Source organism: Megascapheus bottae, chromosome 9 (genome assembly GCF_031878675.1).
Source record: "Megascapheus bottae isolate mThoBot1 chromosome 9, mThoBot2.hap1, whole genome shotgun sequence".
Classification (NCBI taxonomy): domain Eukaryota; kingdom Metazoa; phylum Chordata; class Mammalia; order Rodentia; family Geomyidae; genus Megascapheus; species Megascapheus bottae.
In genome coordinates this window covers 26980004-26995586 of record NC_143517.1, presented here as the reverse complement: position 1 = coordinate 26995586, position 15583 = coordinate 26980004, and the positions used below count along the sequence as shown (strand labels likewise).

The 15583-nt window shown below is 44.1% G+C and overlaps 1 protein-coding gene across 2 annotated transcripts in view; it reads left to right on the top strand.

The window, feature by feature from the left end:
- The first annotated feature begins 6217 nt into the window (after window positions 1-6217).
- Znf704 (zinc finger protein 704) overlaps window positions 6218-15583 on the top strand; it is a 171118-nt gene continuing 161752 nt past the window's right edge. For both annotated transcript variants that reach the window (XR_016536664.1, XM_090338989.1), the window contains exon 1: window positions 6218-6758. Coding sequence is in view for 1 of the 2 variants with exons in the window: in XM_090338989.1 (XP_090195115.1) it covers window positions 6273-6758 (486 nt within the window). In the remaining variant the exon portion in view is untranslated. The remainder of the gene's footprint in view (window positions 6759-15583) is intronic.

Here is a 15583-nt window from a genome sequence, read left to right as displayed (position 1 = left end):
GATGAGTTTAGTACAAATATTACACATAGATAAAGCTAAACCCATAATGATTTGGGGAAGTGGCCATGAAGAAATTTAAAGACAAGGCCAGGTGCAGTGGCTCACACCTGTAATCCTAGCTACTCAGGAGGCTGAGATCTGAGGATTGAGGTTCAAAGCCAGCCTGGGCACTAAATTCCAAGAGATTTATCTCCAATTAACTACTGGAAAACCAGATGTGGCACTGTGTCTCAAGGGGTAGGGTGTTAGCCTTGAACTGATGAGCTCAAGGACAGCACCCAGGCTAAGTTCAAGCCTCACAACTGACAAAAAAAAAACAGAAAGAAAGAAAGAAAGAAAGAAAGAAAGAAAGAAAGAAAGAAAGAAAAAAAGAAAGAAAGAAAGAAAGAAAGGAAAAGAATTAAAAGCAATTTAAAGATAAGTAAATCTAAGAAGGTTTTGAGTATATATACAATGTATATATAGAGAATGCATCTACATATATATATATTGACTATATAACAATAGAGTTTTTATTGTCAAGCACTCATAGATTGGGTGATAAAAACTATTTAGTGTGATGGGCCAAAAGTAAGAAAGGATTTGCAAAAGATAAAAGTTGAGGGGCCTAGTGATAGAGTGCTTGCCTAGCATGCACAAGGCTCTTGGTTTGAGTCCTCGGTTCCATAAACATAGAAAAAGCTGGAAATGGCTCTGTGGTTCAAGTGGCAGAGCACTAGCCCTGAGCATAAAGTGTACAAGGATAGTGCCCAGGCCCTGAGTCCAAACCCTAGGACAGGCAAAAAAAAAAAACAAAAAAAAACAAAAAAACCCAAAACATTGGGGAAATTCTTCAGTGATCAGAGAAGTAAGTCAAAACCAAATAGAAAAGTAATATGAATGGGGTAGGTACATTACATGCATGTTTTAAGTATCACAATGAAACCCCCTTGTACAATTAATTTATAGTAGTAGAAATATTTTAAAGGTAAAATAGGATTTGCCAGCACACTTAAAGTGGCATAAAGAGAGAAAGATGGAAAGAGTGAGACATGACCTAGGTAAGAAAGTGTGGACGGTACTGGCCACTTCCCGTGGCTATCTGGGTGTAAACTGAGAGCCATCTGGAAAGACACACCAAGAAAAGAAGCATACCTTTAAATTACAGATTCCGCTTCTGGCACTATTTCTAAGGAAATAATCCAAAAGGCATGTAATAGTTTCTGTACAAAGGTTGGCAGTACTATACTTAAATAAGAAGACATGGTGGGATCACAGCACAGTTTGACAGAATATTCTGTAGTAAAAATTATGCTAGGAAGAGTTCTTACTCTTTGTTTTAATTTAAATACATTCCTTTTCACTTATCCCCACCTCCATGACAAATAGAGAAAGTGGGAAACGTCTTTGCCTCAGCCCTACAGACCTCATCTATATCTCCAAAATCCCACTAAGTAGACCTACGGAGTACATTTTAAACACAAACAATATCAAACAGTGAAAAGGACCATATATTACTTATTTCCACCATACCTATTTTCCTCAGAGTCCGCTCCATCCGAGGATGAGTTCTCTGAGCTGTTCTTACATGGAAAAATTAACATGAAAAGAAAAACAGAGATAAATACTATAGAAATGTGGAAATGGCATCAGTAGAAAATAATAGTATCTCTTGAGCTCAATAAAGGTGGTTCATGTAAGTAATACAATGTAGCAACACCTTGGCTTGAAGCCATTATGCATCTTAACTACTCAAGAAAATAAGAGAACAGCCAATAAAAGTGTAATTTTATAATTTTTGTATTCTCCATGAAGCAGGGAAGGCCATGAAAATTAAAGGTGATCTGTCTAGGAACAGAGAAGGCCATCCAAAGATACAGAGAGATCCTGGAATTGGCTTAGAGTTGATAACCACAAACACACGTGCAAGCATATCTTCACTGGCACATATATTCAATTTTTGGATTTTAAATAATGTGGAGTTGACTTAATCAGGAAAAAATAATTCCAATTGATATACTTTTAAAAGACCTTAGAAAGTACATGTCAATTTTTGGTGAACCCTCAATCATAAGGTTTAACTACGGTCACAGGAGGAATTAAACTCAAGCCTCTGGAATTCCAGCTTGGTGTTCTGTTGTTGTATCTGTTTATTGTATCTTAAATGTTAAAGGTGAGAGAACTGAACTGGTGGTGAAACAACATACACACACACACACACACACACACACAACACAATAATAAACCAAGACTGGATTTGGTGCAACAATTTAAAGAATTATATTAAAACTATATTGTGTTGTTAAATGGGATTAATTGATCACAGAAGAAATGTGTGTCAGGGTGGAAATTTGTGCTTGACTCAGCCAGGCTTTCAAGTTTAAGACTGTAATGGATGAGCTTTTCTCTTAACCTTCATTTATTTTTCATATGGTGGGTAAGTCATCTTCTGAAATCATTTTTAAGTCTCCACAAGTGTGAAAAAATGAACCTGATCTGACTTTTAAAACCTTTGTAAAAGGGCAAGTTTTTACATCAAGTTAAAAAATAGTTTTAAAAAGGAGCTAGTAGAACCCCGACTATAAAAACCAAATATTTGAAGTTCAAGGCTGGCCAGCAGTGCCTTATGCTGTACTGCTAGCTGAGATCTGAAGATTGCTTTTTAAAGCTAGCCAAGGCAGTCATAGTAGTTCGTTTGGGTTGGTTTTTGTTTGTTTTCTACTGAGTAAAACAACCATGCTTTTTCCCTCTTTCTCTCTTCCATTAGTCAGGAAAAAGTTGGAACTGGAGCTATGGCTCAAGTGCTAGAGCACCGGCTTTGAGCAAAAAAGGCCCTGAGTTCAAGTGTCAGTACTGGCACAAAAGCATAAAAGTTATTAGGACACAAAAGACCTATCACTGGAGGGTGAAACTTGATTGTGTTTCTGCCCTGGTAATGGTTATGTGTATTTTGGAGTGATGATGATAATTATCGTTACAAATTGAGCTTGATTTTTAAAAAGAATTTGTCAGATACATGTTAAAATGCTTTCTTTGGGGTTCAAAACTTAAAGGTTTAAAAATCATGAAGCATCAGAAGAAAGCAGACAGCAGGCAGTTGGTTCTCTGCAGTTTCTGGAGTGACTTTTACTCCTAAGCCCTTCGCTTCTTGTTCTTTCTCCTCACTGTTCTTTCAAACCTTGCAGTCAAAACAGGCCAGACAGCAGAAAGGAGAAGGCAGACATCACTGCTGCAACTCTTCAGTCAGATTTTTTTTTTTTTTTTTTTTTTTTGCCAGTCCTGGGCTTGAGCTCAGGGCCTGAGCGCTGTCCTTGGACTTTCTCAAGGCTAGCACTCTACCACTTGAGCCTCAGCACCATTTCCAGCTTTTGTCTATGTATGTGGTACCAAGGAATCGAACCCCGGTCTTCGTGCATGCTAGGCAAGCACTTTAACCACTAGGCCAAACTCCTGGCCCCTTCAGTCAGATTTTATATTATAGCTCGCACTATTCTTTCATTTGGCAACACTGAGATTTAAGCTACCCTCAACTCTGTTTTAATATAAACAAGTCCACATCTCATTATAATAATCCTCTAAAACCACGCATACCTCTTGAATTTTTCTCTGCTTATTGCTTTTATGAAATCAAATTTTTACTTATTTCCTTTTCTTTTTTTCTTTTTTCCAGTCCTGGTTCTTGAACTCAGGGCCTGGGCACTGTTCTTGGGCTTTCTCAAGGCTAGAGCTCTACCACTTGAGCAACAGCATCACTTTTGGCTTTTTCTATGTATGTGGTACTAAGGAATCAAACCCAGGTCTTCATGCCCCAGCCCCCTACCTTATTTATATACACTGTTAGGTCCACCTGGAAGAAATGACTTCTTCCCTTGGCTCTCTCCCCCTGCACCCTGGAAATCGCTGCCCAGCGCCTGTAAGTAACCTTGGCAGCTGGCATGCCTGGGGGCAGTGGGAGGTCCCCCAGTCTGAGGTATTTCCCCATCCTCTGAGATCACATCCACTTCCGGTGTGGCTGTACTCCTCCCCCTACATAATCTCTCACTTCCCACCATAAGCTCTCTTTCTCTCTGACTCCATCTTGGGTGGCAGGAGTCTGCTCTTTCCTCACACAATAAACCCTCTTCTCCTGAACTGCATGGAGTTTCCTTTCGGCAGACCTTACATATACATCACTGATACATTTCATATAATAAGCTTTATATAGATCTCTGAATTCCTGAACAGAATACTTATGGAAGTTAATGAGAAATTGAAAAATTCAACGAGAAAGGGTCATGATTGGATGGGATTTAGACAACAGGAATCTGGTGTTAGCATCTTCAGGCAAACAAGAGCCAGGTGTGTGGTTGTAAAAGGGTTTTTGTTAGAAAGTTTCACTCTAGAAGCTCAGGAAGTGCTGGAAGAGCTTTGGGAATGGGAAGGAAGGGGTGAATTCAAAAGGCATTTCAGATAGAAACAAAGATTCGGACTTGTGGGCCACTGCCTCTAGGGATAAGGTAGAGAAGGGAGTAAAAGGAATGCCTCTATTTGGGGACTGAATGGTTACACTGAGCATGTCATTACCTGAAATAAGTATATCAGAAAGCTAATCTGAGTCACAGAGAACAAAAGTTCATTTTAGAGCCTTTGTCATAGTCCTCTCGTCAACAGCTGGTAGGCACCAGAAATGAGCAGTTAATGAGCCATGTTCAAATGTCTAATGGGGTGTCTGATGTTTAAGCTCCACCAGTAGCTTGGTGCCAGTGGCTCACATCTGTAATCCTAGCTACTCAGGAGGCTGAGGATTGTGATTCAAAGCCAGACTCCTATCTTTAATCAGAAGTGGAGCTGTAGTCAAGTGATAGAGTGCTAGCCTTGGGCAAAAGACTTCAGGGATAGCACCTAGGCCCCCAACAACAACAACAACAACAACAACAACAACATTTTCACCAATAATTAGCCAAGTTTGAGGACACCTTTTATGCTGTTCCCATGGAGGTGGTGGCCAAAATATTGATAAAGAAATTAACAAGTAAATTCTGGGACATGATTTAAATGTAAAGGGCATCAGTTACTACATATCCTAACCCCAGTAACAGCGCATAGCAAAATAGTCTTGCTTTGTCACACCTAAAAATCCTCAGAATGTGACAAAAGTCCTTTATTAGAGGGAAAACTGGATGTCTCAATTTCCAGGTGCAGGTCTTGGTTCATATTAATTTTTTTTCTTACCAAATTCAGTCTTGAACCCTCTTCTCTATTTGCTTCTCCAAAGGACTGGACCATGGTAGTGGACAGGACAAGACTGAGTTGAAGAGTGGGAGCAGAGGGCACTCTGAACTTCCGTCCTTACTGTTAAATACTGAAGGTTTCAGAGGCTCAAAGGCCCCTTTAGTCCTGTGCTGAGAATTCAACAGGCAAGGCCTGGAATGTTGTGTCCAAAGAAATGAAGAAGTTGGCAGACAATGTCATGGCACAGATTTTCAAAAAACAAAAAATTGAGTGACTGATGATTCCTTGAGGGAACTGACCCCAAACCTCCAGCCGACACCGCCCCCAGCCCCCAGCCCCACGACGGGTATGCTCCAGCGTAGTCCCTAAGCAATCTGCGCAAAACCCTTTTCCAGCACATCTCTCCCAGCAAAGTCTCCCCTCTTCCCTCCAGAGGGAACGGTGGGCTGCAGGTTAAGCATGTACCCCTATCTGCCTCGGGGCTAAGCTGCAAGATTTTTGGAGACTGAGGGTAAAGGGAATAAATCCAGTCCGGGTTTTGAGTGTATGGGGGGGGGGTGTGCCCGAGGACAGTGAGGACTGGCTCTAGAAGAGGGGGGCGGTGGTGGAAAAGACTCCACACAAACAGCTCGCGCCCGGGGAACCGCAGCGGTAGGCCCGGAGCTCGCGGGCGCAGCGGCCCGGGAGAGGCGCACGCCAGCCCGGCCGCCGGCCGCATGGAGCGCTGCGCAGCCCGCGGCTCCGGGGCGGCTGTGGCGGCGGCGGCGGCGGCGGAGGCGGCAGTGCGCCGCGCGCTCACACCCACCCCCGCCCGCGGCCGCCGCGCCGCCCCGCCGTAGCCGCCGGCCGCCGGCGTCCCCGCGGGCCGGTCCAGCGAAGGCGGCGCCCGCGCCTCGGCAGCCAGTGGCGAGCTGCAAGCCCAGGGAGGCGGCTCCTGCAGCCCCTCGCGGCCCCGCGGCCCCGGACGCCTGTGGCCAGAGCGGCCGCCGGAGGAGGAGGAGGAGCAGGAGGTGGAGGAGGCGGCAGCGGAGGTGCCAAACTCTCCGGGCTGGGCGCCGCGGCCCGCTGCCCCGCGCTCCGGCATGCAGGCGCGGCGTCTAGCCAAGCGCTCCAGCCTGGGCGGCCGCCGTGGGGGCGCCGCGCTGCAGCCGGCCGGGCCCGCGTCCACGCCCGCCAAGGAAGCCGCTGTGCACGGGTTCCCGCCGCCTGCCCTGGGCCCTGCCCCGGCCCCCGAGAGCTGGAGGCCGCCGCTGCCGCCGCCGCGCAGCGCAGGGACCGGCCCCCCTCGGGCAGCCGGAGCCGCCGCCTCGTCGCCCGTGCTGTTGCTTCTGGGAGAGGAAGACGAGGACGAGGAAGGCGGGAGCCGGCGGCGCAGGGGGCTCGGGCGGGTGGAGGAGAAGCCCCGAGGGGGCGCCGAAGAGGAGGATGACGAGGAGGAAGACGAGGACGAGGACGTGGTCGTCGAGGTGGTGGACGGCGACGACGACGACGACGATGGCGAGTTGCGTTTCGTGCCGCTCGGACCCGGTCGTGTGGTCCCCAAAGGCCCGGCCCGGGGCGCCTTGAAGGTGCGTGCAGGGCGCGGTGAAGCGCGCGCGGGCCCCGCTGGCCCGGGGAGCGGCTCGGGGGCCGGGCCGGGCTCGGGGCCGGGCTGAAGCCGGGCGCCGGCGGCCCGCGGAAACCCGGCCGGCCGGGAGGGAGGGGTGTGTCAGGCGGCGCCGGCGGGCGGCCGCGCGGGGCAGAGCCGGGGAACTGTTGATTGCTTGGCGCTCTCGGAGGCGGCCTTTCTTTGGTCAGAGGCCGGGCCGGGTTTGCTGTCTCGTGTGGGTGCCGGGAAAGGACGCTTCTCGCCAGTGGGATGGGGAACTTGGAGCTGGGACGAGGTAGGAGCTCGATTGCCCCGCGGTGGGGACCGGCGAGGTCGGGGAAGTGAGATTTTTTATTTTTTATTTTTTTAAATTCTTCCCCGAGGTGGGAGGAAGAGTCCCCTACGGGTGTGATTGTTATTCAAGCTTTCTGAAACTAGCAAGCACCTTCTGAGGTTCATCCAGCCACCCCTTCCTTCTAGCCCAGAGCGATCGTGGATGACTTTCCACTGCGGGCGCCGGGGAGGGAAACCGGTGTCGCAGAAAACCGAGCCCGGCGTCTCCGCGCGCCTTCGGCGCAGCGCTTCGGTGCTGCCCCCCTCGACCTCCTGTGGTTACACTGTCTCCACGTTTAGCGTGCCTTCCCCCCTCTCAAAATCGCGAATAAGGAAAAAGAGGAAATCGGTCAAAGCGATGGGGGTGGCATCTGGCATTGGAAATGCATGTGAGTTTCAGCCGGGAATTCTAGCCAAGTCCTTCGCGCGCGAAAGCCCCGAGCGATCCTTCTTCGGTTGGGGTATCTTCAGGAGATGAGGGGTTTATTATTACCCGACTGACTGGTTGGGCTTTCGGGCATGCGATTGGACAAGGGAGGCCACGTTGGGGTTCATGCACCGTGGATGTTGCTAAGAAGTTTTGAGGGCAGCAAGAACCCCACGAGCGGTTCTTTAACATCCGCGGAACAACCGTGTCTCGGAGTTTTCAGAAGGTCTTGATAGGACGAAAATGCAGGAATCGAGTGAACGGAATGGCTTTACGGAGACCTCCCCCCCACCGCCCCCGTGGCTGAAAGGTTGAGACTGCATTTTTCAAAGAAATTTGTTAATAGCAGACATAGGCACAAATATCTTTCCTAGACCACCCTGGACGTCCTACTAACTCTGAGAGTGAGACATGTTCAGCAAGTTGTCATTTAGGATGATGGGTTTTGACAGCTGCTTGTTGGAATGAAGGCTGTGACCACACTCCTTAGGGTGGTCTTACTGAATAGCCTACTTTGTAGGCCACAGGATATCGCTGGGTTTGAATGGAGTCACATGGTGTCAGTGACACTGAATTACAAAGAGTAGCGTGACTCCTTAGCAGTTTTGTCCAGACATACTGAATATCTATCTATCTATTTAGATACCTTGTGGTTTGAAGTGATTATACAAATTGTAGTTAAAAATTAATACTTTATGTTCCAGTCAAAGTAAATCCAATGTAAGAAAAGAAATTGTCTCTAGAAAATTCTAACAGAATAATTAGGGTGTGCTAGTTTATGTCATCATAAAGGATTTTTTTTACATCTCCAAACCAATTTTAATTTCTTTCAAATTTATAACATACTACATAGCTTACTTTTATAACATATTGATGTGTTTACACGTTTTCAGAACTTATATATCAAATACATTGACTAAGTACTTTTTAAACTACTTTAAAGACATTTTGACACTGTCTGAATAACGTTTTAGGGTTGTCATAAATAACTATATTATGTAATGTCAGCATCTTACATATAGTTACATTTTTATTCATTCAAAAAATATTTTTTAGGGCCAGGAGAGTGGCCTAGTGGTAGAGTGCTTGTCTAGCATGAATGAGGCCCTAGGTTCGATTCCACAGTGCCACATATACAGAAAAAGCCAGAAGTGGTGCTGTGACTCAAGTGGGAGAGCATTAGCCTTGAGAAAGTGCAAGGATAGTGGGCAGGGCCTAAGGTCAAGCCCCAGGACTGAATATATATATTTGTACCTGGTGCTGTTCTAGAACACATGGAAAACTTTCCCACATTTAATAAAAGATGCCATAGCGGTATTCAGATATTTAGGTGAGTGAATAAGCAAGTATGGCACTTGTGGTTGTGATGTATACTGTTGTTGTTGTCCGGTTTTCACTGAGCCAGATCTTGGCTCTTTAACTCACCATAGCAGGATCAATGCATACATCAGAGGTTGACACAAGAGATATTCAGTGTCCAAAGAAGAACAGGTCCCTGGAATCAGGCTGACAGATCAGCCCCCATTCCAAAGGTTATGCACTTTCTTACCATGGGAGACTTAGGTGGATTAATAAAGTGGAATTTTTATGACTTTTCAAATAAAAAAAACACGGTAATTCTAAGAATTCTGTTTCTTCCTCCTCTTTTGACCATGTTCGGCCAGTTGTTGTGGTTATCATGGAAATAGTAAACTGTCATAGTTCTGATGGGTAAACAGTTTACTATGGAGATGAAAGGAAATGATTCTGAGCCCTGCTGGCTCATCCCTAACTAACTACTCAGGAGGCTGAAATCTGAGGAGTTTCAGGGCAGCTAATGTAGAAAAGTCCATGAGATTCTTACCACCAGTTAGCTCCAAAAAGCCAAAAGTGGAGGTGTGGTTCAAGTAGTAGGGTGCCAGCTTCCAGTGAAAAAGTTAAGGGAGAGTGCTTGGGCCCTGAGTTCAAACCTTAGTACCAACACATACACACAGAGACACACATAAGGAAATAGTGATGAAACTGTAGGTCAAGTGGTGGTCAAGGTGATAGCCAAGTCAGTTTGAACTGGCCTGACTATTGGATCTAACATCTTCTTTCCCACAGAAGTTCACTATGCTCAGGAGAATCAGACATGTTCAGTTTCTGCAGGCAGGAATATGTTGGTCAGGGGTCAGTAAAGGGAATTGGAGGGCAATGAGGAAATCGAGAAAAGGAAGAAAGGACAGACATTACCTAGTGGCCCAGGGGACCTATCTAGGAGGAAAAGAGAACAGACTAAGAGGAACACTTCTGTGATTGGAAGGAAAGTCAGATTCCCTGGCTCAGATAATAAGTACAAGGCTTGAAGTGGATAGAAAAGGATCTCTGTGGATGGAACTTTGGGAAGGAAGTTAGAAATATCACCCAGGGCCTCTCTGGGCCAGCTGCAGAGATAAGGTGGGCCATTGTAAGACCATATGTGAAGTCTTCCTCCAGGGAGTTTTAATCTGTAGAAAGCATATCAGGTGGTTTGTAAAGGCCCTGCTGTGTGGAGTCTACAGATCGGTATTGGGTTTAGGAAAACCAGTGAGGTGGCTCTGGCTGCCGTCAGACAGGTGAGGGCTATGTGGAGTCAGAGGCTGGCAAAAGTTGAATTAGGGAAAAGAGAACAGACTCAAGAGCCTCTGTTAGAACTTGTTGAAGGGAGTGAAGGACTGGGAAGAATCAAGGATGAGACCACAGTGTGGAGATCAGTGCCATTTACTGAACCTGAGACAGCTAGGGGAGCAAAGCCAAGTGCTTTTGATCAGGTACTGATTAGGCCTAAAAGTACAGGTTACAAATTGTCCAATGATTGCATGATGAGGAACTGATAAGATGCTCAGTACTAGAGAGAGGAATCTGAGAGTTACCAGTCTGACTTTCGTTATATAAAGTTGACAATATAAAGGGAGCCCAGTGGGCTCAGAGAGGACAGCCTTGGGTGGATCTCTTGGGCATGGTACAGGTTCATTTTGGGTGTGGGAGGAGAATCCATTGAAGCTAGTTAAAGAGTATTTAGATGGGTAGAAAATGTAAAGTTCACTAAGTGGAGAGAAGAAATGGGCCGTGAGTTTGGCCTAGTGGTAGAGTGCTTGCCTAGTATGCACAAAGCCCTGGGTTTAATTCCTTGGTTACCACATACACAGAAAAAGCTGGAGATGCTGTGGCTTAAGTGGTAGCTGTACTTGAGAAAGCTCAATGACAGTGCCCAGGCCCTGAGTTCAAGCCCAGGACTGACAAAAACAAAAAATAAAAAAATAAAAGGAGAAGAAATGGTTCCAGCATATAGAAAGCAATGCACTGTGAAAGAAAGTTATTGCAAATAAGAAAGTTAAATGACTTCCTTATATGGATAAGATAATATGGAGCTTAGTGTTAGTCTTGACAAAAGTTTGTGGCCGGGTGAGGTGGCTCATGCCTCTAATCCAAGCTACTTAGGAGGCTGAGATCTGAGGATCAAGGTTCAAAGCCAGCTTGGGCACAAAAGGACCTGAGACTCATATTTCCAATTAACCTCTAGAAAATGGGAAGTGGGGCTGGGCTCAAGAGTAGGATGGTAATCTTGAGCTGAAAAGCTCAGGGACAGTGTCCAGGCTGCGTTCACCCCCCCCCCCCCCGCCCCGTCTCACACACACACACACAAAGAAGTTTGTGATTGTGCCTGCATAGAGGCTGAGCAGCCAGTGTAGAGGCACATATGAAAACTCAAGTTTTGTTGAACAATAAAGGAGTGTCTAGATGATCTGAGGTAGAATGAAGAGTGACTGACTATAGGATGAGAGTCCTGGGAAAGCCATAAAGGAGGGCACTAGAACCAGAGTGGAGTGCTGGCCTTTGAACCTTTCTTTTCTTGAATTGGAAAGAAGGTAGAGAAAATGAGTCCAGATGTGGGCATATTTTCTTGGCTGGTGGCTTCTGTTTCCCCTGGCAGAAGCAATGAGAGGTAGGGGGAGAGAGAGAGAGAGATTTGAATAAGAATTGCTGGTGTGAGCTGCTGTGTAGGAGGGTAGACATCCTAAAGAGATGAAACAGAGTTGCCTGACAGAATTTAGAACCTATCTAGTATTGCTTGGTTACTACAGAGTAAACATTCATTTTGGAGTTAAATGAAATGAGAGAAATATGGAACTACATGGTTTTCCATTTCTGACCAAAAGAAACTTATGTAAGTGTCTGCTTTGGTACCATTCCTGTGTCTATACACTCTTTCTGCAAACCTTCTTCCCCAAATACTTCTGGACCCTTGCATAAGGAATACTAAGTAGCACCATAAACAATATCTTCAACTAGAGTTTAACTTTTGTTTTTTAAAAGAAGAAATTATAAAGATACTGTCAAGCAGAAAAGTAATAGGTTGCTATTCAGTGATGACAGACTAGCAGGGGACTAAGATAACAAGGCCCAGCCTTGCTCTTCTACCCCAATGAAGAGAACATTTAAACAGATTCAAGAATCTGGAGAGATTGATAATTTGCTGATATAATAAATTTAGGAAAAACCTTAATACAAAAGACTGCCAAAAAGTTTTTTTTTTTTAATTGACTCCATGTATTGAAAAACTGGGAAAGAAAGGCCTTTAAGTGAGCTAATATATGTCAGAGTTCCAACTTTGAGTACTCAATAAATATTAATCATATGAAATGTTTCGTTTATGCCAGGTCTTGGGGAATGGTTAATACATCTACTAGATTATCTCTTGAATATCAGAAAGACTTTAAGGAGCTGTTGGCAAGGATTGTATGGCAAACACTGCATTCCAATTTGCTAACAAGTACATGTCTTACAAATGGTCTGTGTTGGCTCATGCAAAAGGCATATGCTTAAGATACCAGACAAAGTTGTCATTCACTGACTTGGGGACTGGCAGAGTTGAAAGGCAGAGATTGTCTAGTAATCTAATACCTTCACTTGACTGCCCAGGGGACTGCATCTAGGCAAGGACAGCTGCCTTGTCCAGCAGAGACAGCTAGTGTGTTATCTTGGCCCAGGTCTGTCAACCACAGGTTATCACCCTTTTTGACTTAGTTGTACCAGGAATGATCTGCAATTCACTTCTTTAGAGTTTGGGATAGAAAAATGGTAATTTTCTAAAGTACTCTACCTCACACTGCTTCTTTGCTTCTATTTTTGAAATGCTTGCCCTTCATAAAGTACCTCAGGTAGAAGCTGCCATATTTGTGGCTGTGGTTTGACAGATGGGACCTTCTCTGAATTGTGCTCGACCTTATCATCCTCCCCTGTAAGGTGTTAAAGACTCAGGTGTAATATAGAGAATGGCAGCAATTTGGAAAAGAGCTCCACACATTAATCATTCCATTGTAAAGTAAGAAATTTGCCAAGAAGGAATAAGTAGTAATCAGCCACGATAATCTCTTCTCTTTCATAATCCTTCACTACGGTTGTGTGATGGGTCCTATAACCCAAACATTAACAACAACAAAATAAACAAGACACCTCAGGAAGTCAAGCTCTGTTCTGAATCGGCTTTACCCCTTACTTAGTGAGAAGCTAATACATTCTCTTACCTGGGAAGAGACTTGGAAGGAGAAGGAATTCAGTTGCAACATTAGAACATGAACAGGATCCTCACTGTGAACGGATGAAATGTTTTCCAGAATCAAGGGAATCTTTTAGTTGCCTAGTGCAATCTCATGTTTAGGTCAATACATGGCTTCCATTAGACTTTCTTTTCTCTTTGAGCCACATTTCCAGATCTTATAAAAAGTTAGTGAAGGGGCCGGGAGTTTGGCCTAGTGGTAGAGTGCTTGCCTAGCATGCACGAAGACCTGGGTTCAATTCCTTGGTACCACATGCATAGAAAAGAGCTGGAAGTGGTGCTGAGGCTCAAGTGGTAGAGCTCTAACCTTGAGAAAGTCCAAGGACAGTGCTCAGGCCCTGAGCTCAAGCCCAGGACTGGCAAAAAAAAAAAAAAAAAGAATTATTAAAAAAAAAAAAGTTAGTGAAGCATGATATCAAACACCTGTAATCCAAGTTATTCAGAAAGCAGAGATAAGACAATTGGGGTCTAAGGTCTGTTTTGGCAAATCATAAGAAACACACGGAAAATAGATAAAGGACTAGGAGCATGGTTCAAGTGGCAGAGTGCTTGTCTAGCAAGTGTGAGGCTCTGAGTTCAATTCCCAGTACCTGTTTCCCTTCTCAAAAACAAACCCCAGATCCCTCTTCAATGAGGAATTATCATCTGCTACTGTGATCTCTGTAATGGCCTTTTTCATTTAGTGATCTGCTAGAGAACAGACTTGAGTAGAAGCTAGGGGATCCTGGCTTCCCTTTCTGCCTGAGTCATTTACCTACATAGAGGACGAAGCCATCCTTCTTCAGTGCTCATCAATCTGTTCTGGTATGTAGTTTTTTTTTTTTTTTTTTTTTTTTGCCAGTCCTGGGGCTTGAACTCAGGGCCTGAGCCCTGTCTTCGGGTTTTCTCAAGGCTAGAGCTCTACTACTGGAGCCGCAACATCACTTCTGGCTTTTGTTCTTTGTGTGTGGTACCAAGGAATTGAACCTGGTTCTTTGTGCATGCTAGGCAAGCACTCTACCACTAGGCCAAACTCCTGGCCTGGTATATAGATCTTATATTGGGGAAAACCTGGATGTTATCCAAAAGGGTAGGAAAAGAGAGTTAGTTGTTGCTGAAAAATGCTATGGAGACAAAATCATGTCATCTTTCACCTCTAACTTTCATGCAGCAGAGAATCTCGGGCACGGATTTGCCCTTTGCTTGGACTTTTGTTTAACAAAAGAATCATTTTTTTATTCTTGGAGTAGAGGAGGAAAGGTAGCCCAAAGTGTAACTTGTTTTTGTATCTCCTAGTTATTAGGGAAGAGAAAGGGTGTCTATGGCTAATCCACTTTGGGGAAATCCAGTTAAAAATAGAGATTCAGCAGGATGTGGTAACACATGACTATAATCCCAGCTCTCGGAGGCTGAGGCAGGAGAATGGTAAGTTCAAGACCAGCTTATGCTACCTAGCAAGACCCTATCTCAAAGAATAATCTCATAAAGATTAAGAGCAGATTTTTAAAAAAGTTACAAGACATTTCAAACATTTCAAACATAGAAAAAAATTAGAAAAATAATATATAGCCTAGGTATCTGTCTGTTAGAGGTAGAATGTAACATGTTTTTTGAGCTAAAGAGGCTTTTTTTTCTTAGTAATTAAGAAATGGATTGTCCCCTAGCTTGAAATCAATAAAAAGAATTGCATTATTAAAGAAATAAACTGTCATTGTATGTGGTGGAACAAACCTGGAGTCTCCAGTGAGGCAGTTCACTCAAATCTAGGAGACAAAGCAACATGGTCAGACTTTGTTAAGTAAAGTTTATGCCCCAGAGAAGGGCTAAAAGTGTTTTTAGTGGCACATACAAGTTTTGAAATCCTTTTCCTCATAAATCTGGTAGCTGATTCAAAATCAAGTTTCTCAAAAGAATATTTTATGTGGTAAATTTTCACTTTCTATAGCTGTGAACACCATTCTCATGTGTGAAATTGAGACTAGTAGAGAACACTATCTTTCTTGACAAATTGGGCTCTAGGATGGGTCTTGTGGGCAAGATACGAAGGTGTGAGAAGTGTGATCATAACAGAATTAAAAAGTGCCAAGGGAACTGGAAATCACAAGGTGTTTAAATCCCATGCATAAGAATTTATTAATCTGCTTTTCACATCTCAAAAATGATTGAAAGTATCAGGGAGTTTAAATGAGTAGAATGAAATTTACTAGAATACTAGATTTGATGTCCTCTGTCAACAGTCTTATAGAAAGGGGTTAAATACTTGTGAATTGAATGTTCTGTGCAAACATTTTTATTGGATATTCTTTAACATTATTTCTATATCATCAGTATTTACTATATTATAATTTAAAGGAAGGTCCTTACAGCTAACCTCCTTTGATTCTTTTGATAAACTTGGGAGGTTGATAATTGTGATCCTTATTTTATAGATGTAGAAAATATGCCTCAGGTAAGAAAAATAGCAATTCCTATTTTATTTATTTATTTTTTGTTGGTCATGGGGCTT